General features: G+C 33.8%; 1 protein-coding gene and 1 long non-coding RNA gene across 2 annotated transcripts in view; both read left to right on the forward strand.

Moving 5' to 3' along the window:
* LOC143067099 (uncharacterized) overlaps positions 1-24486 on the forward strand; it is a 160586-nt gene that overhangs the window by 40014 nt on the left and 96086 nt on the right. The window lies entirely within an intron of this gene.
* Positions 4024-24484, forward strand: LOC143067095 (putative caffeoyl-CoA O-methyltransferase 1). The gene is made up of 7 exons (XM_076240134.1): positions 4024-4163; positions 9487-9613; positions 10123-10279; positions 11076-11285; positions 11562-11662; positions 22558-22707; positions 24272-24484. Exons 2-7 carry the CDS (start codon positions 9488-9490, stop codon positions 24332-24334), a joined length of 807 nt encoding a protein of 268 aa, XP_076096249.1. The 5' UTR covers positions 4024-4163; position 9487; the 3' UTR covers positions 24335-24484.

Below are 24486 nucleotides of genomic sequence, written 5' to 3' on the forward strand. Positions count from 1 at the left end.
GAACGAGATTATATCGATCACTTCTATATATATATATCATAGTACTACTATATATACCGACTGAAAAATATGCACAGTGTCACAGACTTTAAGTACCTAAAGTTAAATGTAAATCCCGTAAGTAGTCAGTACTTCAATAAGACAGCAACCAGACAACAACACAAGGCTAAAAGAAAATTAAAAAGGAAAAGACATCTTATGATATGCATTTGACGGGGGTGGGGGAGGGGGGTGCAGGGGTCCTGATCCCGAAATCCCGGACTTAAAGACATGAAATCCCGAGGTCCCGAATTTATAGAAATTTCAATCCCGCCATACCGAAATTCGAAAAAAGAATAGCCGGATCCATAAAGGATCAATCTCGAAATCCCGTGCTTAAAAACACCCGATCCCGGAGTCCCGTTTATTTTTGTAGGCATATTAAACATAAATATGTACATCTGTTTTTATGTCATATCTCAACCTCCGTATATTTGGTTTCCTCGGAAATGTTTTTACACGATGTATTTTCTGGAAAATACACTGTACTACAAAGACCGTGCAATGTCTTGAGAGAAAGCGAAATTCAGAGAGAGAAGCACATTAATTTATTGTCACATATAATTAGATCTCAAAGGGAGTTGCAGAATAACGGATACTGGCGAATGTCAAAATTGAACAAAAAAGTTTGCAAAATTTTAAAGAATAACAACGGAAAATAAAATAATTATTTAATATAATAGTGTAGACCATGTACAGAATTAAGAAATCATGTAATGATAGAAGAATTTTACAAAATCGCTAATTGAAGATTTTACAGAATAAGCGTTATATTTAAAGATAAAGAACATTTAGGTCCACACTTCATATGGACCCTTAAAAATCGTTGGATTATCTCGGTGTTGTTGGTCAGTCATGAATAAAAAATCATTGGTCAATTTAAAGGTTGTTGTAAGTGATGCAATATATTCTTATTTTCCTGTTCCCCTTATGTAACTTCCAGTTTTATTAAAGTTTACATTCATCAAAGCCTTAGTTTAATTTAGATTCCTGTCATTACTACCCCCCTTTATGTGTCGCATGTTGTGTATCGTGTACTGATTTTATATACTTCGAGCATACATATGTACACTTATGGAACAAAAACCATTTAGTAAAGATGTCAGTACGTCTGCGTGTTTTACTTGTTAACTTGAAGATGTATAAATAACCACACGACACTCTTTCAAGAATTTGTAGAATCATTGATATATTGTTTGTTTATATATCCGAAGTTAAGCAGCAGTATATGGACAGAACACATTCTTTCGTGATATAGTACCAAAACACAAGCTATTACCTGTTCCGCTGCTAAAAAAAACCGTTTTTTTTTCAAAAGTGGCCAAATCATATATCGGAACGGAGAAAAAGTGTAAACAGATGACTTACAAGATAGTCTAAGAAATTTATGAATTCATTACCCAAAAATGACAAAGTTCAACTATCATAATCTCTCATTAGAGCAAATATTAATAAAGATCAAAACCCTGACCACATGCAAACAGAAAGCAAAGTACGTTCTAGGATTCAAACTGTAGATGTTTTGCGGAATAACTATAAACTATAAAGAGGGACGGACGGACGGAAGGACGGGCGGCCAGACGTACAGGGGTAGTTGAGGGGGCATAAAAAATATAGCTTCAATTACATCTTTTATTGCGTCAACTTGTAGACAGTAACCCTGATGATTTCTATTTTTAAGTTTTTACCATTTTTGCGTTCATGTACTTACAACGTAGTTTTGTCTGAATTAGTAATTGTTTTAGATATGTATATTGACAATGAACATAAATGTATCACATTTTTTACAACGTATAATTTCTTTTTAAAATGTTCCATAAAAGAGGGTCTGATTGGGATTTACGGAATACAGAATAATGGGCAAAAATTGCAGAATAAAATGCAAAAAAGAAAAAAAAAGAAGAAAAAGTGTATAATGGGGTGTTAAAATATAAAGAATAAAGAATATTGGTCATACTAAATAAAAATTTATGATAATTATTCAGACTCTTATGATAAAAAGAATCTATCAATACGAAACACATAATCGTCGTGCATAATCAACAGGAAGAACGTTGGAAATTATTAGCATGATAACTTGACGTTATAAAATTACGACGTCACGAATTTTGATGGTTTTTTTTGCCAAAATGTTGGGTTTGCGTCGCTTCTACAGGGAAAACGAAGTCGGTGACCATATTTTTTTTTAATACCATCTAATTCGTAAGACAAAGAGGAAAAAAAATATTAATTTAAAAAAAAATTCTATGGAGTGGTTCTCGTGATTTATACCAGAAACCGAAAATTGTAGAAGAAAAATATAGATTTACCCTATATATTCAATGTAATTTAGTACCCTCTCGGACCATTTTAAAAATGGATTTTTCTTGAAAACGAAGTCGGTGACATATACTTTTTTTTACATTTTCTGATGTATATTTTCAATATCTAATTGAGTTCTAAATTTTAAAAAAATCTATGGACTAGTTTATTTACTGATCCTTGACCTTAAGACGACGTGCACGTGAATCACCGTAAGCATATTATCTTCTGGTTAGACTTATGACGACGTTACTAACCGTTAGCATTATATAATCGTCAAGTTAGACTTAGTACGTGTTAGCATAAGGTCGTCAGGTTAGACTTTGGACGACATGACTAACCGTTAGCATATAGTTATTAGGTTAACTTTGGATGACGTGACTAATAGATAGCATGTATAGTCGCCAGGCACATACGGAATGTTGCACATACATAACTATTTTGCAGGTGCACTATCTGGGACTTAAAGCGGAACACACATCAATAAAAGCGCTGTTCTTTTGCTTTTTATATTTTTCATGATGGTGCATGAACTGACATTATGTCATGATTGGACATCCGTTATCTGTTCTTTTCTATTATATAAGAACTTATTGTAAAAATCAGTTGAAAAAGGGGTTGACTCATCAGATTGATACAGAGCTAAAAAAAATGATAAGAAAACCTATATATAGCCGACTTTTAACGGATTCATTCTATTAACATTGTTCGCAAGAATCATGTACCCTTACAAACAAATAGAACCTGTTCAATTCGGATATAGGGACAAATAGTTCCAGTGTCCAGACTTTAAACCGTTTTTGGATGATTTATCTCACGGGACAATTATTGAAAGATATTTATCACACATTTTTTTATCAAACACAAAAAAATAAACATAGACTAAATAAATGAAATGTCTTTAAAAAAAATAGTCATAAAAAAGTTTACCGAAATCAGTACAGGCAAATACGCAATTCATTTAGAAATTAGAGTCTTTCCACGGGTAAAAATTGCCACGCACAAAAAGAAATGTGTAGAACCTCCTATAAAAAAAATTGCTGCTCCATGAGCGCATGATACGCCCGTCGTCTTGTGTACAGATCTTTAGACTAATATAACAAAGAAGTGTGTAAAGTTCTAAGCAATAATTATAGATTGTTTTTGAGATACGGCGTGACATGTAAAAAAAAAGTCCCCTTTTTTTACAAAATACTCACTAACTCAAAAATAAAATTTTGAATTATCACCAAAAAGTATACAGGTCTTTAGATAATATAACAAAGTAGTGTGTAAAGTTTTAAGCAATAATCATAAATCGTTTTTGAGATACGGCGCGACACGTAAAACCCCCTCCCCCTTTTTTACAAAATACTCAATAACTCAAAAATGAAATTTTGAATCATCACCAAAAAGTATACAGATCTTAAGATTAATATAACTAAGAAGTGTGTAAAGTTTTAAGCAATAGTCAAAAATCGTTTTTGAAATACGGTGCGACATGTGAAAAAAACACACCCCTGTTATACAGACAGACGGACAGACGGACGGACGCCGGACATTTGTAAATTATAATACGTCCCGTCAAAATTTTGACCGGCGTATAAAAACCGTATTGGCCTTTCCAATGTTCTATTTTTTTTACCCAAATATAATTTATAGGCAGAGCAATATTTTGAATGGATGATACTTCAAATTAAAAAAGCATTTTACAACATAAGCAAGAAAAGATATTACTTGTGATCTACTTGTGATTTACTTTTCGTCACATCAAAGAGTCATTATTTAGGACGTTCTATCATAACACGAAGCCACACGTACAATACACGCATACATCGTAACAAGTAAGTGAATACATTTATTTTCATTTCAGCGTAATGTTATTTTAGATAGGTTTGTTTTAATCATTTAAATGTTAATCGTCTATTTAACTCCGATACATAAAAAAAAAATATTTCAAAATAACTGGTGCATCCATTGTCATTGATCTATTTCTTTTGACCCAATTTTATTCGAACTGCTATATTTAAAGTACTGTCAGTACTGTATTATTGACATTTTGCAATAGTGGTTATTTTTTGTATTATTCTCTTGCTCCGGGTGTGTTAGTCTGCAACATGTGGTATGATAATAAAAGGGGAACTATTTAGCATTGACTAAATGGCGTAGTTGTAAGTAACTATAGGACAACGAACTACCTCCGACAATGAGCAAAACCCATATAACATATAGTACGCTATAAAATGATAAAAAGTATAAACGATTCACCCTCGAGAAAAAAATGGTCGGATCTTAATATGTTCAAAACACTAAACGGCAACAACAGAAATACTGGTACATGACTTTGGACAGGCAGATAGATAATGTTACTAGTTAAAACATCATTTGCCAGTACTTTCCCTGGTAGTTGTCTAGATGTCATATCTCAATGTATTTGATTTCTGTTGAATTTTGTGTTGATGGCAAGTATTTGGTTGTTAGTTTAATGTATTCACAATTTATACCCAACTTCTGTTTATAATGTTAACAACAGTAAACATTTTCACGATGATTTAAAAATCTCGATCGACTTGAAATTAAATAGAACCATATCATAGTACAAACCAAACTAACCAGTTACGATTAAATGTAATAAGGCTTCGACCATTCATGATGGAGAATATTTTTGATTCATAATTGTTTGAAAATAGAAAAAAAATGTTTCAAAATTCCTCTATAGAAAATAAGAAAAGAAAAAACATTCATTTAGTTTTTTATTATTATTATTTTTTTTTTTATTATTGAGAATAGTCTTTACATTAAACTAAAAAAAAATTGGGAAAACAATGAATGTCCCGGCAGTGGTCCTCCCTTAAAAAGATGAATGGTCGTTGTCTAACTGATAGAAAATTTAACAAATTACTTTTATTTTGACCCGTACGTGTTCAATGAAAGTATTAACATTAATATTAATGTTTTATGCTTTTAATCTTAATATGTGCATACTAATTGTAACGTGTCATGCGAGCTTAGAGTATAAATACTTTATCTTCCGTAAACGACGATGACATATTTGTTTTAACAACACTAAATCCATTGGATGTTGGATGTGTACGGATTGATAGTTTAGTCTTAGATGCATGATTTTTTTATTAGTTGTTAGTGGCTTTGAACTAGCTGTCAGATAACTGCGAGTACTCTCAGATCTGTTCATTGTGTCTTTTTGTGTCGGGATGTATAAGTACCGGGTCACGTCCACTTGTATTTTTGTCCATCTGATGAGTTAAGCCTTCAAGTTTTCAACTGATTTTTATAGTTCGTTCTTATGTTGTACTGTTATACCACTGTCCCAGGTTAGGGGAGGGTTGGGATCCCGCTAACATGTTTAACCCCGCCACATTATTTATGTATGTGCCTGTCCCAAGTCAGGAGCCTGTAATTCAGTGGTTGTCGTTTGTTTATGTGTTACATATTTTTTCATTCATTTTTTTTTTACATAAATAAGGCCGTTAGTTTTCTCGTTTGAATTGTTTTACATTGTCTTATCGGGGCCTTTTATAGCTGACTATGCGGTATGGGCTTTGCTCATTGTTTAAGGCCGTACGGTGACCTATAGTTGTTAATGTCTGTGTCATTTTGGTCTTTTGTGGATAGTTGTCTCATTGGCAAACATACCACATCTTCTTTTTTATATTATAACTACATGTCGAATATAAAGGATTGTTCTGTAAGCAAATACACATCCGAACGAACAGGACGATATGATTATCCAAGTAAGATATCAAATCAAACATAATAACAGATAACAGGTCAAACGTCCTGTGTCTTACCAGACGACAATATGATAACGGTCATTCACGTAGTCTGAAGTCTAATCTGATGACAATGTGCTTACAGTTAGTCATACCGCCCTAAATATAACTTCAATCAAATCAAATCAAATCATTTTATTGGTGTAAAATCCAAATATTGGATTGCTACCAAGACAAACATGACAATCATTACAAACAGACACTATTTGAATTTAACTTGACGAAAATATGCTAACAGTTAGTCATGCCAACTTCATTAGAATGGTTTTAACAATATTGTATTTTGAGCTCCAACGGAATCAATTGGTGAGTTGATGGTCGCAAATACCAACTTACTGGCACCGCTAATGCGCATGATGCTTTGCAAGTAAATTTAATTTGAGACCATCACATCACCAATTGATGCCGTCGGAGCTAAACGTGCAATACAATTCTTTCCAAATTCATGCAATTCTCAGTCTAACCTGATGGCATTATGCTATCTATTAGTCACGTCGTCCTAAGGACAACCTGAAAAATATATAACTAACGGTTAGTTAGCGTCGTCATAAGTCTAACCTGACGATAATATATGTTAAATAAATGATTAGTAGTGATGAACGTCAACATAAGTCTAACCTAACGACTAGTCATGTCGTCCTTAGTGTAACCTGACAACAATATTCTTACGGTTAGCACGGTTAGTTACGGTGTTCTAGTTATAACATGATGCCAATATCATGAATATGATAACGGTTAGCCACGTCGCTCTAAGTATAATATGACAACAATATGATAACTATAAGTTATGTCGTCCTAGATATAACCTGATGAAAATATGAAAGCAGTTAGTCACGTCGTCTTCTATTAAAACATTACTACAATATGGTAACAGTAACTGAGGTCGAATTTAAGCTTTTTTTGTGTACTGGCCAGCCGGACCAGTGGACTGAAAACTCTACTGGTCCGGCTCCAAATCTACTGTTCCTGCAAAAATGACATTCATTTGACAACCACTAATATAAATGATAGATGTTTAATTTTATTTTGATGCTTTCGTTTACATAAGTTAGACAGGAACAAAGGGATAGTCTTGATTCTGATCTTGATAAAGGCTTTGATAATCTCAATGATTTTCTTTATCAAAATCAGGATCAAGGACAGAAAAAATATCAACATTGTCTGCCACGTCATCGCAATCCTCACGACAACCATAGGGTGCCTGACTGGTTCGTCTCGAGCGATCCTTTTCCCATGATTTTTGGTATTTGCGTTTCCTTTTGTCAATTTCATATACGTTATTTCGATCTTCCTTTTGATTTTCACTAATTTTAATTTTTTTGTCCGGCGGTTTAACTCCTTCCAAAAATTTCAACATTTTATATTGTTATGAAGGACGCTCACCCGAGATATTAATTAACTAGATCAATTGTAATACCCCCCAGTACCGTGTAATTGATTTTACACTGAGGGAAATTGTTTTGAAAACAAACGGAGATTGCGATGCAATCAGTGATTTTTATCGATAAATTTCTACTGGTCCGCCGGACCACCAGCTGACAAAATCTACTGGTTAGACGCACATTCTACTGGTCCCGGACCACCGGACCAGCGCTAATTTCGACCCCTACAGTTAGTCTCATTGTCCTACGTGACTAACCTGACAACAATATGCTTACGGTGAGTCACGTCTTCCTAAGTCTAACCTAACAACAATATGCTAACGGTTAGTCACGTAGTCCTAAGTCTAACCTGACAACAATATGCTTACGGTTAGTCACGTAGTCCTAAGTCTAACCTGACTACAATATGCTTACGGTTAATCACGTCTTCCTAAGTCTAACCTGACAACAGAATGCTTACGGTTAGTCACGTATTCCTAAGTCTAACCTGACAACAATATGCTTACGGTTAGTCAGTAGTCCTACGTCTAACCTGACAACAATATGCCTACGGTTAGTCACGTCTTCCTAAGTCTAACCTGACAACAATATGCTAACGGTTAGTCACGTCTTCCTAAGTCTAACCTGTCAACAATATTCTAACGGTTAGTCACGTAGTCCTAAGTCTAACCCGACAACAATATGCTAACGGTTAGTCACGTGATCCTAAGTCTAACCTGACAACAATATGCTTACGGTTAGTCACGTAGTCCTAAGTCTAACCTGACAACAGAATGCTTACGGTTAGTCACGTCTTCCTAAGTCTAACCTGACAACGATATGCTTACGGTTAGTCACGTCTTCCTAAGTCTAACCTGACAACAATATGCTAATGGTTAGTCACGTAGTCCTTGGTTTAACCTGACAACAATATGCTAACGGTTAGTCACGTAGTCCTAAGTCTAACCTGACAACAATATGCTTACGGTTAGTCACGTCTTCCTAAGTCTAACCTGTCAACAATATTCTAACGGTTAGTCACGTAGTCCTAAGTCTAACCTGACAACAATATGCTTACGGTTAGTCACGTAGTCCTAAGTCTAACCTGACAACAATATGCTAACGGTTAGTCACGTAGTCCTAAGTCTAACCTGACAACAATATGCTTACTGTTAGTCATGTAGTCCTAAGTCTAACCTGACAACAATTTGCTTACAGTTAGTCACGTAGTCCTAAGTCTAACCTAACAACAATATGCCTACGGTTAGTCACGTAGTCCTAAGTCTAACCTGACAACAATATGCTAACGGTTAGTCACGTCTTCCTAAGTCTAACCTGACAACAGTATGCTTACGGTTAGTCACGTAGTTTGAAGTTTTGCATGACGCAATATGATAACTGTAAGTCTCATTGTCCGAAATCTGGCCTGATGACAATATGTCAAACACGTCGTCCTTTGTCTTCCCTGACGACAATATGATATATTATGATGCAGCATACACACTTGCTTTGTAACGTTCATTTTGATTGGATAGCGTCACCAATTTTAATGGAATCAACGTCTCAGTTCAATTTGGGGTCCTCGGACATCACGGTTCATTTTTAAGGCAAGTAGATTTTATTTAAAAACGGATTCAATGATCGTGAAAGTTGAATAGCAGAATACCAAATAAATATTTGAACCGTGTAGCACAGTATAAAACTCGTCGAAGCAAACTTTGCTCTATATTTCTGAAGCTACACATATATTTATATTTTCTTACAATGTGAGAATAACATATAGAAAACTACAGATATCATAAGTTTTAATGAAAGTTTAGGGTGCTGTCTTGTTGGCGTATAACCACGTATCATTTCAAAAGATATTGAAATAAATTGAATGAGTTAGGATCATGTTTGACATTATTCTCTATTTAAACTCGTTTGATAACAAAGCATATGTAGGCTTTTACCTATTATTTCCCATTAATATTTATCCTGTTGATATCGGGAGGTTTTATTATTTTATATTTTAGAATGTCGGATAAAATCAGTTATGATCCTGCATTGACAAAACTGTGGGAAGTGAAAAGAGAGGCAGAAAAGTTAGGTCTCCCTGAAACCATAATTTCGGGTCTACAAGCTGTTGAGGATCTATTTGAGGTACACATTAAATTTTACGCAATCTTATATTGTGATATAGCAGGATCATTAATAAAATATGCAAATTTTGAGAGAGGAATATTATTCATTCGTAGACTTTTAGTCTAAATGATTAATACACGACTGTATTAACAAAACAGAATAAAGCTTTTTGCTTAATTCAATTTATACACTCAACCATATAAGTGGGAAAGCGCAGATAACTTTATTTTATAAATGAAAGAACAGTTAGTTTGAGTTTATTGTTTTGAAGCAAGACATTGAGTTTCGTGACCCCTGTTTGTTCTTTTTTAAATTTTCCACAAACACATTACAAAAGCTATCATCCAATATTTTTGTTTTATAAATTTCTACCTGTTATTTTTCTTCTTCGTTTTTTCAGACAATTTTGCACAATCTGTAGCTTGTAAAAAAGTGACCCATAGTTTTAGACAATTTTCAAAATATCATTATATGAACTTCATTCTGGCAAAGAAAAGTCAATCTTATCTAACTTCAATACTTCCCAGGCAAGAGAAGTCTACTGTGATGGTAAAACGTCAGAGCCAAGTGATGCTTTATCAAAACTTATGAAAGATACGATGGAACATCCATGGCAACAGGTGTTTAATGAAGGAAAAACAAAATGGAACATAAGTACCAGGATGTTGTCGGGAAATCTTGAAGGTAAAGATAAAATAAAGACTAAGAAAATCGTAATTATAAAAAAATAATGGTTTTTCGAAAAGTCCAAATGTATTGTTTTTTTTCGGTTTTTAAAATATACATATAAAAAAGAAGATGTGGTATAATTCAGTGTTCCTAGTACACCTGTGATTGAACTGTCTATCACAACTTTGGTTATAACTTAGACCCAAAATCTTCAAGTCTTCTTCCGGTTTGTTTATACATGCAGTAAAACAAAAAAATAGCTCTTTCAATCACAAAAATTAATTAACACAATTTAAAAAATGCGATAAGATTTTCAGCATACTGATATTTCAAAATATAAGCTGCCTGCACTATGAATCTTGTAAAGGTTTACAATAATGTTAGCAGCTGATATATCAACATGCAGTATGTATACATTGTAAAATGTTTAAAGCTACCAGTAAACTCGGATTTGAATGTTAAAATATTGCCTTAGAATAAGGACTAGAATAACAAATTAGCTCTTAGTATAAACAGAACGTATTATAGAGTACTAAGCTCTGACTTGCTTGTCTGCCATTATAAAAAAGAGAATTAAAGAAGCTAAACATAAGACGAGCGCTAATTAATTTTCTATGACAGCTATGATTAAACGATAGCGTCCCCCCCCAAAAAAAAAGAATAGTGACGGGTACCACTAGTGGAGTATGAACCTTTTAATCATCCGGAGCGCCTGATTTTACCACCGATTTTAGTTTGGTCATTTTTTAGTTTACTATTCTCATTAGCACTTTCTTCCTCTTTTGTAAACTTTATAAATCATTTGTTTCAGGCTACGTTCTCAAATTTTTAGTCAGTGCATCAAAAGCTAAAAGAGTTTTAGAAGTTGGAATGTTTACTGGTTGTGGCGCCCTGGGTATGGCGGAAGTGATGCCAGATGACGGCAAGGTCGTAACCTGTGAATTTGATCCATACTTGGTGAAGTTAACTAGAACATTTGTGGACAAGTCCCCGCACGGAAAAAAGATAACTATTCTTGAAGGTTTGTGCATCTTTATTTATTCTTAACTTTAAAGTCACAATTGCCCTAAAAAATAGTCTATTGTAATTCTACTTGCATCTTTTTTGTTTTCTTTTTCTTTAAAAAAAATCTATAAGTAGATTCCTCTATTAAAGATTAAAACATGCTCTGGAATAACAGGAATTATCATTTAGAAATAAATTAGTACAATTTACAACATATGATTACACAACCAGCACTGACTCCTCTGAATAATTACAAGTGCATATACTCAGTTTTCAATTTTCTAATTTTTAGGTCCTGCATTAGACAGTTTAAATGATCTTGGCAAGAAAGGCGAGACATTTGACTTCATCTTTATAGATGCCGACAAACCGGGTTATTGTGACTATTTTAATGTGAGTATTTGACTTCATTTATTCGTTGTGTTTAATGCATTTAGTGGCATTATTGGAAAACATAAAAATTATTACATTTTTTTAAATGTTAGACAAACTATAATTTCAATTTAAAATAAGCAACAGAAAATATATACAATGGAAGAAGGTAATGAATAAAATGAGATTGTTGTGTTAAATACTATTTAGACAGCAAACCAACAATATACACACAAAGATAACGTACATTTAGCATAATATGTCAATATCTTTAACTGGACACGTTGCTTATAACCACATACAATAAGGAGAACTACATGTATTATGATTGCAAATCAAATAAACAGGAATATCAAAGACAACAAATGGGAAACTTATTTGTGATCTTGACTTGGAATGTGTCGAAGTCAATAAGTTAACTATACTTGTCAATTAGTATTTATTGCTTAATTTACAAGTATTCAAAGAGTGATTAAAAGTTCAAATAAATGTTTTTCACTGAGACACTGGCCGAGATGTGACGAATTCTGGTGTGATCGAATTGTGTCCTTGAAGTCCATTGAGAGATATTATATAGTCCAGTGGTCCTTACAAACGGTCCATAGCTGTAGGCCGGTTACATAGTCGTCTGGTTATGGAGTAATAATAGTCTATGGTTAATTGTCAAACTATGCAATTAACCCTTGACGGTTACATGTTATTTCACAGTAGACATGGTCATTTATTGGCTTCAGGGTATATGTGTCTATAATATACGAACAGATTGTTATTAGTGTCTAAAGGCTTCCTGCTGATTAATGTATGGAACACAATTGTGTAACATAATGCCTTCAATCCTAATAGAACGAAAGTTCAATAAAATACGGTATTTTTCTTCCTGTAGGTTATTTAAATAGTTATTGTAAGGTTTCCGGTAACCATCACCACATATCTAAGTTTATAAAGTTCTATAAGTCCAATATCATGATATAATAAGTTCATCACATTCATCTAGTCCAATATCTGGATATATTTACACATAGTTCATTCGAATCATAATTTCAATATTTCGGTATACATAGTTCATGTTTTATTTCCATCACCATCATAGTAAGTTGTTCCTCAATACTGGTTAGGAACGCAAATGTTTATACAATTCTATTTACACAGTTCATAGGGTCATTTTGAAATTATTTACACGGTTCGTCTTCTGCTAGTGGATTCGGTCGTCTACGTTGTATGGTTTACAATCCAGTCCTTTTACGAAGTAGTCGACGTATCTAGCTCTGGGTACATCTTTCTCAAGAGACTGGTCGCATCGGTCTTCGGTCTTGCATCGTCTTTGAGTAATGGTGCAGAGGGAATCTTCTCTCTGGAATCAGGTACTTCTGTCCCAACCATTTGCATTGTCACCATTTGGTACCCATCGTTCGTGGCATTAGAACCCGAACTCACACCTTTCTTTTTGGCTAACCAAGATTTGTTTCTAAAAAACTTACAGTACAAAAATATAGCTATTCCAATGAATATCGCACCCAAACCCATGGATAGACCTACTCCCCAATTTGGAAATTCAACATCATTTTCAATTTCCCTTAAATTTCTAAGTTTTTCAATCAAATCGTTCATAGGAATTTGTTTAATCGCCTTTTGTTCTCTTGGTAGTTCAAGCTTTGTAAAGTTTGGCAAAGCAGCATGAAAGGGTTCCCATAAACTTGTATTCAGTACTTGAAAGGTATTTAAGAATCTATCGAACGTTTTTTCTGTTAAAAATGTACTTTCCATTTGATAAGTAGGTAATAAGGTCAAATGATCACTCGTAGCGGTACAAGTTCGCTTTAAATTAATTATAGTGGTAGGAGGATTAATTATCTGATCCGTCAACATGTTTGTATTGTCATCACATCTAATAGTGATTCTAAATTCATTAATGGTTGTAACTGCCCACATACTATCGGTCATAGGCAAAATTGTATTTGGTCGTACTTTCGCTGTACATCTTGTTTTCCAATTTTCTTTATTGGCAAATAAGGCTATGATACATAATTTACTTAAATTAACTGGATAAACTGGACTTTTAATTTCACAAAAATTAACTAAAGGATTGGAACACTTGTCAATTTCATTGGTATTTAGAAGCATATATTTAGTTTTTTCTTGGTTTGCAGCAATAACTTCTGCTTCTAATTCATACTGAGCAACCATATTGCTCGAGTCAGATCGTTTATCAGTTATCGTAGTAGGAACAGGTAAGTTGTGAATCTTATAAATGTCATAAGTGTCTCTTATATCTAGTAATGGTAACGTAATGATAATGATTATTTTGTTTTCGTCCAAAACTGTACTACAGGTCAAAATTTATAAAAATTCCAAATATCTTTAACTTCGTCACCAGGTATTTTTAATGTCGCCGGTAGTCGTTGTTTTATGTCAGTCAATAATACTCGTAAATTACCGGGTGAGATAAGACTGGGTGACATGTGTCCTAAGGACAGCATGTTTAGTTGTAATTGCAGATGGTTTAAATAATCCCCTGCTATATTCATAAGGTCCTTTATTTCACCTATTATCATGTCCATATGCAAATAAACTTGTAAATAACTCCCCATAACTTCAATTTGTTTTTCTATATCTGTGGCAAAAGTTTGTAGCCTATTTCCCAGTTCTTCAACACTTTCAATCAGCTCATTAACCTTGTGTCTATTTTCAGAAACATGTGTTTGTGTAGTGTTCAAGATAGTTAATCCATCTTGAACAATATGACGAATTGCATCTTGATTTTGTGCCAAAGTTTTGATATTTCTTCGAATTTTTGACAGGTCGCTGTCTGATACAGTACCAAATAGAAAACTTAATGCCTGCCTAAAATAGGAAATAAGCTACGTTTAGTTCTAAACTTTGCCGTTTCGTCGTAGTATAAAGATTTGTAATCATTGAATTGTGAATGTAGATAATCTTTAGTCCGATTTAATCCTTCGACCTCCCTTTGTAAACTTAAGATAGTAGCCAAAATGTGTTTTTTTTTCCGGGGTGTAAAACATAGAAGTTGTGTGAACTTTTTGTGTAGCGAGAAAAGCCTTGCTCAAGTCTTGTTCTATTTTATTAAGAAATAATTCAAAAGGATCCAAGTCTACGACAAAAGTAATGAGCCAATTTGATCTTGTAGTTGCTATTTCCTTAATTTTTTGGAACATGACATTTTCCTTGACAATGAATTGGCTGGTTAAGCCAAAAAGAACAAGTGAGAACCACCACCACTTCATCACTGGTTCTTCCTAAAAATAATGATACATAAATAAATTATTATAATATTTTTTATTTATCTGGCCTTATCAATTTTGAAATTCATACGATAGTCCTGAATAAAATGTTTTCTTGTTTTCCACTATAGTTTCAAATTTAATTATTAGATCGAAAATGCGTATCCGGTGCATTTTCCTTGCATTGTTCAGAATCACTTCTTGGTGGTAAGCCCCAAAGCGATTGGATCGTTTTAACCATCCAATGGCTTTGAAGTTCTCCACCGTTCACTTCCTAAGATGCTCCCGATAGGATAAATTGTGAATTTCGGCAAATTGTTTCCGGCGTCCAATTATCTCTACGAATTTGGTGGGTAAACCACAAAAATTGTCGATAATAATTGGATCCGACAGGTTAATCAGCTTCTGTATTGCGTGGAATTCTTTAAATAGAGGTTCCTTTTTCTTTCGATCTAGTATTTCCCGGAAAAAAATTGATCTTAAACATAACATATATTTGCCACCACAAATCCTCAGGTAATAATTTCCACAAATAAAGGGGTTCTAGCTGGGCAAAACTTTCTTCATTGTCCGCCATTCTGTAAATTGAGAATAATTACTAGTTTTATTACATATTTTATAAGTTTTAGAAATTCTTAAATGATTTGCATCCTTCCTACTACCATAAAGCCAATTGATACCTACATAATACCTATCAAAGCCCTCACTAAATTTTGAACATGTTCCTTAGATACCAATTTTGTTTCGTTAGCCCCAATATCAGTAGGTTTTTGATTATTTTTTATTTTAACACTATTCACAGACATGTTATCTTCCATGTCGTAATTTTCAGATGTTACTGACGAAGAATGAGTGCTAGACATGTTATCATCAATGTCAGAGACGTCATAATCAGAAGGCGAATTTCTTACTTCTTCTTTCATGACTTGATCATCACATTCTATTTGACTATTATTGACATTATCTTGTTCTGAGAAAATTTTCTTCCCCCTTAATATTTTAGATAATTCCATTAATGGTATATCATCTTCTTCATCAGAATTTTCCCTTTCTTTTCTATATCTTTTTGCAATTTGATTTAACGGAGTGTCTGAATCTATGCTTTCATCATCAGAGGAGTCTTCTGATTGTGACTCAATGGGAACTACATATGCAGCTTTACGTAATGCCCTACCTTGATTGTTGTTAGGAATTTCCCAATCTAACTTAGCCAAACGAATTTGTTCAGCATGAGCCTTTGTGGTTGTCCCATCTAACTGATTTTTTAAAATAAAACTAACAGGTGAAGTTTGTTATAAATCCTATAGTACGGAGTCCATTTTTTTTGAAAGTTTGCTTGCCCTTCTATGATTTTTATAAAAAAACTGGGTTTCCTACCTCAAACTTTATATCTTTGCTATGTTTGTTTGCGTACTTAGCCTGTTTCTGCTTAGATTTTTTCATAGTTTTATGAACCAACAGAAATGATTTATGTTGTTATTGCAAGGCAATTTTATGATATTCCTCCCCATTGTATTTTCTCCTAGGCTGTAAAATGTTATCTAAAGGTAAAACTGGATCCCTGTTATATAATGCATAAAAAGGTGAAAGTTGGGTTGACTCATTGATATTGAATCTAATTGCTGCTAAAGCTTGGTTCAAGTATAAATCCCAAGTTGTGGAATGATCTTCTATTAATTTTGACAAAACATCATGTAATGTTCTATGAAATCTTTCTTTTTTAGCATTACTCGAGGGTGATAGAATGAAGTTTTAATATGCTTTATATTAAGTTCTTTACAAACTTCCTCCATAGCCTTAGAACAGTTTTCTCCTCCGTTATCACTTGTTAGAATTTGAATCCCAGAATGCCTTGAAGTAATTTCTTCAATCAAAAGATGTGCGACATTGTCAGTGCTTTTTGTTGCGACACTAAAAGCTTCTGGCCACCCTGAGTATAAATCGATAAATCCTATAATGTACCTGTTACCTGACATGGTAGTTGGATACAGTCCACTCAAATCTACCCCTACATGACAAAAAGGATAAGGCGGAATTTTTGTTTCCTGAATTGGTGCTCTAACCTTTTGTAAATTGCGTGATTGACAAGGTACACAAGTAGTGACATAATTAAACAATTCCTTAAACATGTTTGGCCAAAAATATTTTTGACGAATGGAATCAAATGTTTTATCAATGCCCATGTGCCCATTCTTATCATGATACTGTTCTACAACTGCTTGTTTTATATGAGAAGGTATGTACAACCCTATAATAGGATCATTATCTACATTTGCGATGTAATAAAGTATGTCATCTATTATGATGTACTTGTTTTGCACTGCCTCGGGTACCTTATCGCCTACAAGTTGTTCCTTTAACTCGCGTAATGTTTTGTCTTTCATTTGTTCAATTGACATATCAAATTCTTCAAACTGAAAATTTTCTTTTTCTGGAATATCTTCAACTAATTTGTCATTATTTGCATAATCAGTAAAATGAAATCTATTTGAATTAATCACATTAATTTCGTAAGTATTATCACTAATATCCGGATAAGGATCTGGATTTTCGTTTGGTTTTTCGTCTGAAGGTAATCTAGACATAAAATCTGCACACACGTTTTGGGGCCCTGGAATATACTGAATAGTACAGTTATAACCCGTTATGTTCAAAGCCCACAGTTGAATTTTCTTATTTTGCATGGGGGATTCTAAGATGTATTTCAAGGGTTTGTGATCTGTTTTTATCACAAATTCAGCATTATACAACTAATGATTCAATTTTTGTAACGCGTAATGAATAGCAAATGCTTCTTTTTCAATGGTTGACCAACGTGTTTGCGTATCACTCAATTTATGAGATAGGAAGTAAATCGGTCTTTCCACTTCATTTTCGCCCTTGATTGGATTTTCTTGTAATTGCGTTAAACAAGCACCTACACAACTATCGCTAGCGTCCGTGTAAAGCACATAGGGTTTATTCAAATCTGGGTATGCCAATAATGGTACTTTCACTAGTTCATCCCTTAACTTTTCAAAAGCTACCTGACAAGTTGTGGTCCAATTAAAAACCTTGTTTTTCCTAGTTAAAGCAACTATAGGCTCTGCAATTTTTGAAAATGAAGGTACAAATCTGCGATAATAACTCAAGCAACCTATTAATCCTCTTACTTCCCTGACATTCGAGGGAGCTTTCATGCCTTGAATGGCCTTTACCTTTTCAGGGTCTGGTTTTAATCCATCTTTACTTATTATAAAGCCTAAATAATTGGTTTCATTTTGCAAAAAATTACATTTTTTCAATTTTAATTTCAGTTTGTGCTGTCGTAATCTATCAAAAACTTGTTGAATGTGGCCAAAATGTTCTTCCTCTGTTTCGGAAAATATTAAAATATCATCTATGTAAGCAGTTGAAAAATGCTCTAACCCTTGTAATACTTCTGTAACTAGTTCACTAAATAAACTGGGCCCTGAGGCGAGACCAAATGGTAATACATTGAACTCAAATAATCCCTTGTGACATACAAAAGCAGTCTTTTCCTTATCCGACTCTTTGACCTTGACCTGATAATATCCTGACTTTAAATCGAGCGATGTCATTATTTTGGCTTTACCTACTTAAGCAAGCAAGTCATCAATCAGGGGCAACGGAAAGGAATAAATTTTACTAGCTGCGTTTAGGCTTCGATAATCTACACACATCCTTGAAGTTTTATCCTTTTTTGAAACAATAATGATAGGCGCAGCCCAAGTGAACCTAGATTTCCTAATGATATTAGCCTCTAATAGTTCCTCAATGGTCTTATCTATTATTTTTCTCTGATTGAGAGGGGCCCTATAAGGTTTTAATCTGATAGGTGGGTGATCCCCGGTATCAATAGTCATTTGTACTGTATCAGTGCACCCCAAATCTTTGTCTGAAGTTGCAAAAACATCTTCATTTTCCCTTATCATTCTAAGTATATCCTTTTTAAATTCTTGCGGTACACTTATTTCAGACTCGTCTAACTTTTTGAGTCCCGAAGTTCCTTGAGATTGATTCACATTGATTAAATTTATTTCTTCTAAATGAGAAGCCTTACCTACTACACAACCACTTCTTAACCTAATTGATTTGTTTGTGTTATTTACAATCATCAAAGGAAACTTCCTATTTTTATTAAAATTAACCACCGTATTACTTATCATTAAGCCTGGTTCTGTACTAACATACCCTGAAGCTACAGGTGAGATTTCTAACAATTTAGTACTTCCAAAACTTGGATTGTTCTTAAGGCCTACGGGACAAACATTAATTGTTTGTGGTTTTAATACTGCATTTACGGTTAATCTTACAATTGAAGCCACATTAATGTCTTCTTCTAATGGAACATAATTTTTTTGAATTCTCAAACATCCTAAATCAAAATATAACCTAACTCCATTTTGTACTAACCAATCTTTTCCTAAAATAACATTTCTGTTCATGTCTCTAACAACATAAAATAATTAAGTAACTTTTGTACTACCTATTTTGAAAGTAAGGTTTGCACAACCTTCTACATGGAAAGACCCCCCATTTACGGACTGTAAATTAGCCGTTTTCTTTAGTAATTTTGGTTTATCCCTTAAAGTTTCAAAAATTCTTTTGTGTATCAAAGAAACACTAGCGCCTGAATCTACGAGAGCTCTATATCTTTGATTTTGAATTTTAATTAAAGTTGAATTTGGAGCTCCTGCAACATTTATAGAATAAGTAGGTAATTTATTTTCAATTTTACTCTTATCACCGGCTTCAACGTGACAAGAGCACTTTAGTTTTCCGGATATACACCCCAGTTTTCTACCATGTTAACAGTCCTAGGTTTTCTATTTGGGCAATTTGGTCTAATATGTCCCCGTTGATTACACTGATAACAAATTATCTCATTATTTCTTACCGAATTCCCTTGATATTGTTGCGTTTCAACTGCATTTACTTGTCTATAGGTTCCCCTAGAACGACAATCTCGTGCTATATGTCCTACCCTACCACAAGAATAACAATTAATTTCCCTGTTTCTACCCGAATTTCCGTGATATGTTTGCATTTCTACGGCATTAATTTGTCTCAAATTTCCCCCAGAACGACAATCACGTGATACATGACCTACTTTACCACAAGAATAACAACGTTTTGTGTCACGATAATGATCAATTTCCATTGGTTCATGAGAGTTCAAAGGTTCAGTCCGTCTTGGTCTAGTTAATGTCATTGGTCTTATCGTTTTATACCTTGGTTCGTCTACCCTTTCCGTTCTTAAAGTAAATCTTTTTCTCAAATTTTGTTCAGTCATTACACTTTTAACTGCCAAAGAAAAAGTAGCTGGGTTTTCTCTTATTAATTTCATTTTTAAATAAGAATGAGCTAAACCATCCAAAAAATGCCTACGAGTTCCCTTTCTATAGCTTCATTATGTCCATCTAACTCTGAATATGCCTCATTTGCCAAATTCAATAAATTTTCTGCATAAATTTGAACAGACTCGTCCCCTTTTTGTTTTAATTGTCTCAAAAGAGTTGACGCATGTTGAGGATCAGTAATTTCTCCAAACCTTGAAGTTAATTCTTTTTTTAACTGTTCCCAAGTGGTGTCCCGATGGTCTCTCAAATACCTTTGTATGTAATCTGAACAAGCCCCTTTACATGTTTGAAAAGCTATTTCCTTAATTCTATCCCTATCATTAAAAAGTAAAGCATATTTTTCAATTGACTCAATCCAGGCTTTAAAATCTTTCGTATTACCCTCAAAAGGCGTTATTCCTTGAACTACGTTTTGAGAACAAATGACTGATTTTAACCCTTTAATTTCCGTGGCTACATCGCCTTGAATAGTAACTACTTCCCTTAAACCATGAAGTTCATTTGCGACATTGTTGAAAGCTAATTCTACTTTTTGTGCTGACATAGAAGTATCTTGGTTATCCATCAAAAAAGAATGAAAGCTATGGTAATTGCAACTTACGTGGTTCCTTTCTATCGTATAGTGGTTAGAAGTCCTGGTTGATCCTGGCCACGGCACCAATTTGACTTATGTGGCGAAGTCGTTAACTATACTTGTCAATTAGTATTTATTGCTTAATTTACAAGTATTCAAAGAGCGATTAAAAGTTCAAATAAATGTTTTTCACTGAGACACTGGCCGAAATGTGACGAATTCTGGTGTGATCGAATTGTGTCCTTAAAGTCCATTGAGAGATCTTATATAGTCCAGTGGTCCTAACAAACGGTCCATAGCTGTAGGCCGGTTACATAGTCGGCTGGTTATGGAGTAATAATAGTCTGTGGTTAATTGTCAAACTATGCAATTAACCCTTGACGGTTACATGTTATTTCACAGTAGACATGGTCATTTATTGGCTTCAGGGTATATATGTCTATAATATACGAACAGATTGTTATTAGTGTCTAAAGGCTTCCTGCTGATTAATGTATGGAACACAATTGTGTAACAGGAACAGGCATTTTGACATACTAGTAGTCCGGAGTTTGTTAAAATAGTTGGTAAACCTCTTGTTCTAAAACTATATAAAAAAGGCAGAGAAGAAAAGATATCTTTCATGTATAGGAGTTCATGTTAATTTTGATTCATATTGTTCTGGAACTTCGTAGTAACACGATGGACATATTGCACACTGAAACGGGCCGAGAAGTCAAGTCTTTAATCATCGAGGGCCATACATATCGGAATGTCAGTGTCCTGAAACATAAAAACATATCTTTCTAATGTACCATCAAATCGTGTAAAGCCAGAGTCACCATGGATTCTATTGTCAAAACACAGAACGAGCATAACCATGCGGCTGATGTCCGACAGACAGAGGCTAAAGAACTACGGGTACGGTCAAGGAAAAGTCTGGAGATATATCTTGTCGGCCTTCTTCTTCCTCCCCGTGGTGAGCAGGGTACATCAGTTATATACATGTTATGATTGATAATTCATTAAATTTGTACAAGTGGCTAACGGAAGAGGTCTATAATGAATTAAAAATAACATGACTTGGATGGAGAGTTCTCTCATTAGCACTCATACCACATCTTATATCTGTTCACCTGTAATTTACCTGTAAAAAAATCGGCGCAAATGAAAATTAAATTCGGCGCAAATGAAAGAAAAAATCGGCGCAAATGAAATGCAGATCGGCGCAAATGCAAAACGCGGGATTTCTATGTCCTCGTGGACAATTTACCAACAGTAAAATCGAAACATAGATAGTAAACAAGAGGCCCTCAAGAGCATTAAGTGCTGACCTGGTTAAAAAAGTATTCCATTTTTATATAAGTGTGTTTCCTTCATTACAATCAGCTATTATATGCCAATAATTAAATAACATTTGCATTTCAAAAAACACTATTGTCAGTTATTGAAATTAGCACCTATTTAATTGGGGAAATGATTTTTGCATGTAGCTGTAAAGCTATAGAGCCTACAATGGTCATTTCACGAAAGGTTGTATGAACGTTGACTTATTTTTGTTCAAGCTTGTTTACAGAGTAAACCACAATGTTAAAATCATTAATAGAAATGCAATGACTTTTAAATCTCTATGAAATCACACAAAAGAGGCACTTAATTGTTAATTTTACATAGCGAGTAAACTCAATCCTTTTTATTCTATTTATGCAATGTTATACATTTTTACTTAATGCTTCCTTTCCCTGTATACATATTTTTTAGGTATCGATAAAAGACCTTTTAGCACCAGGTGGTACTATCGCTCTGGACAACGCATTACACTATGGAAAACCATATTTAAAAGACTGTCCTGACGATGAACCAATCAAAAGGTTTAACGATATGCTAATGACCAGGAATGATGTTTATCAGGTATGTTTTCATTAGTTAATTGGGAAACGAGCAAAAGTTGCCATTAATATTTGAATAAATTATCATGTACCAATAATGCATTTACCTGTATATAGCTATGTATGCAGAAAATGGATGCTTTAAGTTAAATAAAGCCCCAGTCACAGTGTCACGTTTTACTACGTTTTAAAATGCTATGTTTCAACCACTTTTTGAATAAAAATGTCCCGTTATTTTAAAAGCTAGGTTTTACTAGGTTTGTGCTACGTCCTTTTCATGTTTTGCTACGTATTAGAACGTGTAGATCCACGTTTCCACCACGCATTGATACGTTTCGACAACTAATTAAAATGTAGCACGTTTGTTACGTTCCGCTAAGCTTCGATACGTATTTACTAGGTTTCTACTTCGTTTTAATTTACGCTACATTTGTTGTTGAATTTTCAAAACATACGGGACAGGTCCCGTTTTGAACAAAGGATCACTACGTTTCAATACGCTTCGTAACGTATATTCCCGTTTCGCTACGCTTTCAAAACATAGTAAAACGTAGCTCTTGAACCGTGACAGTGTGACTGGGGCTTTAGAGAAATGTTATAATAACAATCTATAATCTATCTGTGACTATTAAATGATCTTCAAATTAGAAGCAACGGTAGTTTATCGGTGTTATAATCTCCTTAACACTAAACAAACAACAACACCGAGGGAAATGCAAGAACTCCATAAAAAAAAATATCAAGGAGAGTCAACAGGGTAAATGTCTCCTGGTGAGCATGCATTTACACGGAATTAAAGTTAATAGGTGTTAACACTTGTTTCGAAAATTTGACCTATTTAGAGTGCATTTCTTTCTCAAACAAACGATGCAAACGGCTAAGCACGCACATGTTTTGATCATTTCTTTCAAACATTTTATATAAACTTTGACAAACTATGCACACGTTAGAAATGCGTCTGCAGTTTGTCGTTTGTTAGTATAAACGCTACATTTGTTTCTAACTTCAACCTGATTAAACGAAGTATTTGTTTCTGTGTTTGTTAAAAGTCTGTTTACCAACAACATGTGAATGCATTATTGAAAGTTCAAACAGGGTCAGTAAAGACTTGTTAAACGATGTATTTGTTTCTACTTTTGTAGCGTTTGGAAAACAACAACAAACGCGACAGAGCATACACAAAATTTTGGTTAGAAAGAAATGCGGCCATAGTCAAATGCATATTTCTTTTGTTTATGTTAACAAACAGTAACAATGACAAGTGCTTACTGTGACTAAGAAAGTCATATACAACATTTTACAGGAACGTGTTATATATATATTGTTTAAATGTAATCAGGAATTGTTAGAGTAAATGTTTTTTAAATGAAAATTGGTTTGTTATATCAAAGAGTTGGGGTTTTTTTTTTTAGATAAACTGGGTGCATTCTGAATAAATTCGTATGTCGTTGATAATCTTTAATTTTACTTTTAGTCTGCACTGCATAGAAATTCAAATTTAACCACGTATGATAAAAACGTAGACTAAGTGTTACAGTAGATGGACTTAAATAATTCTAACTAAAAAAAAAACAAATATGTTATAGGTGTTAATGCCAGTGAGAGATGGAATAATGCTTGTAAGGAGAAAGGAAGATATGAACGGATGAGGATTCTAAACGTCAGATGTGAAGGAATTGATTAAGACCATATAGTGTCATGATAATTTATACTCGAATAACCATTTTTAATTTTGATATTACATATATTTGTTCTAGTTTTAATTGATAATCACGAACATAAATTTAGCTGTATCTTGAGG

This window comes from Mytilus galloprovincialis, chromosome 3, assembly GCF_965363235.1.
Source record: "Mytilus galloprovincialis chromosome 3, xbMytGall1.hap1.1, whole genome shotgun sequence".
Lineage (NCBI taxonomy): Eukaryota > Metazoa > Mollusca > Bivalvia > Mytilida > Mytilidae > Mytilus > Mytilus galloprovincialis.

Coding starts and splice junctions, on each gene's coding strand:
- LOC143067095 (XM_076240134.1), top strand. CDS start 9,488: ATGTCGGATAAAATCAGTTATGATCCTGCATTGACAAAACTGTGGGAA. Junction 10,280..11,075: donor GTTGTCGGGAAATCTTGAAG/GTAAAGATAAAA, acceptor CATTTGTTTCAG/GCTACGTTCTCAAATTTTTA. Junction 11,286..11,561: donor AAAGATAACTATTCTTGAAG/GTTTGTGCATCT, acceptor TCTAATTTTTAG/GTCCTGCATTAGACAGTTTA.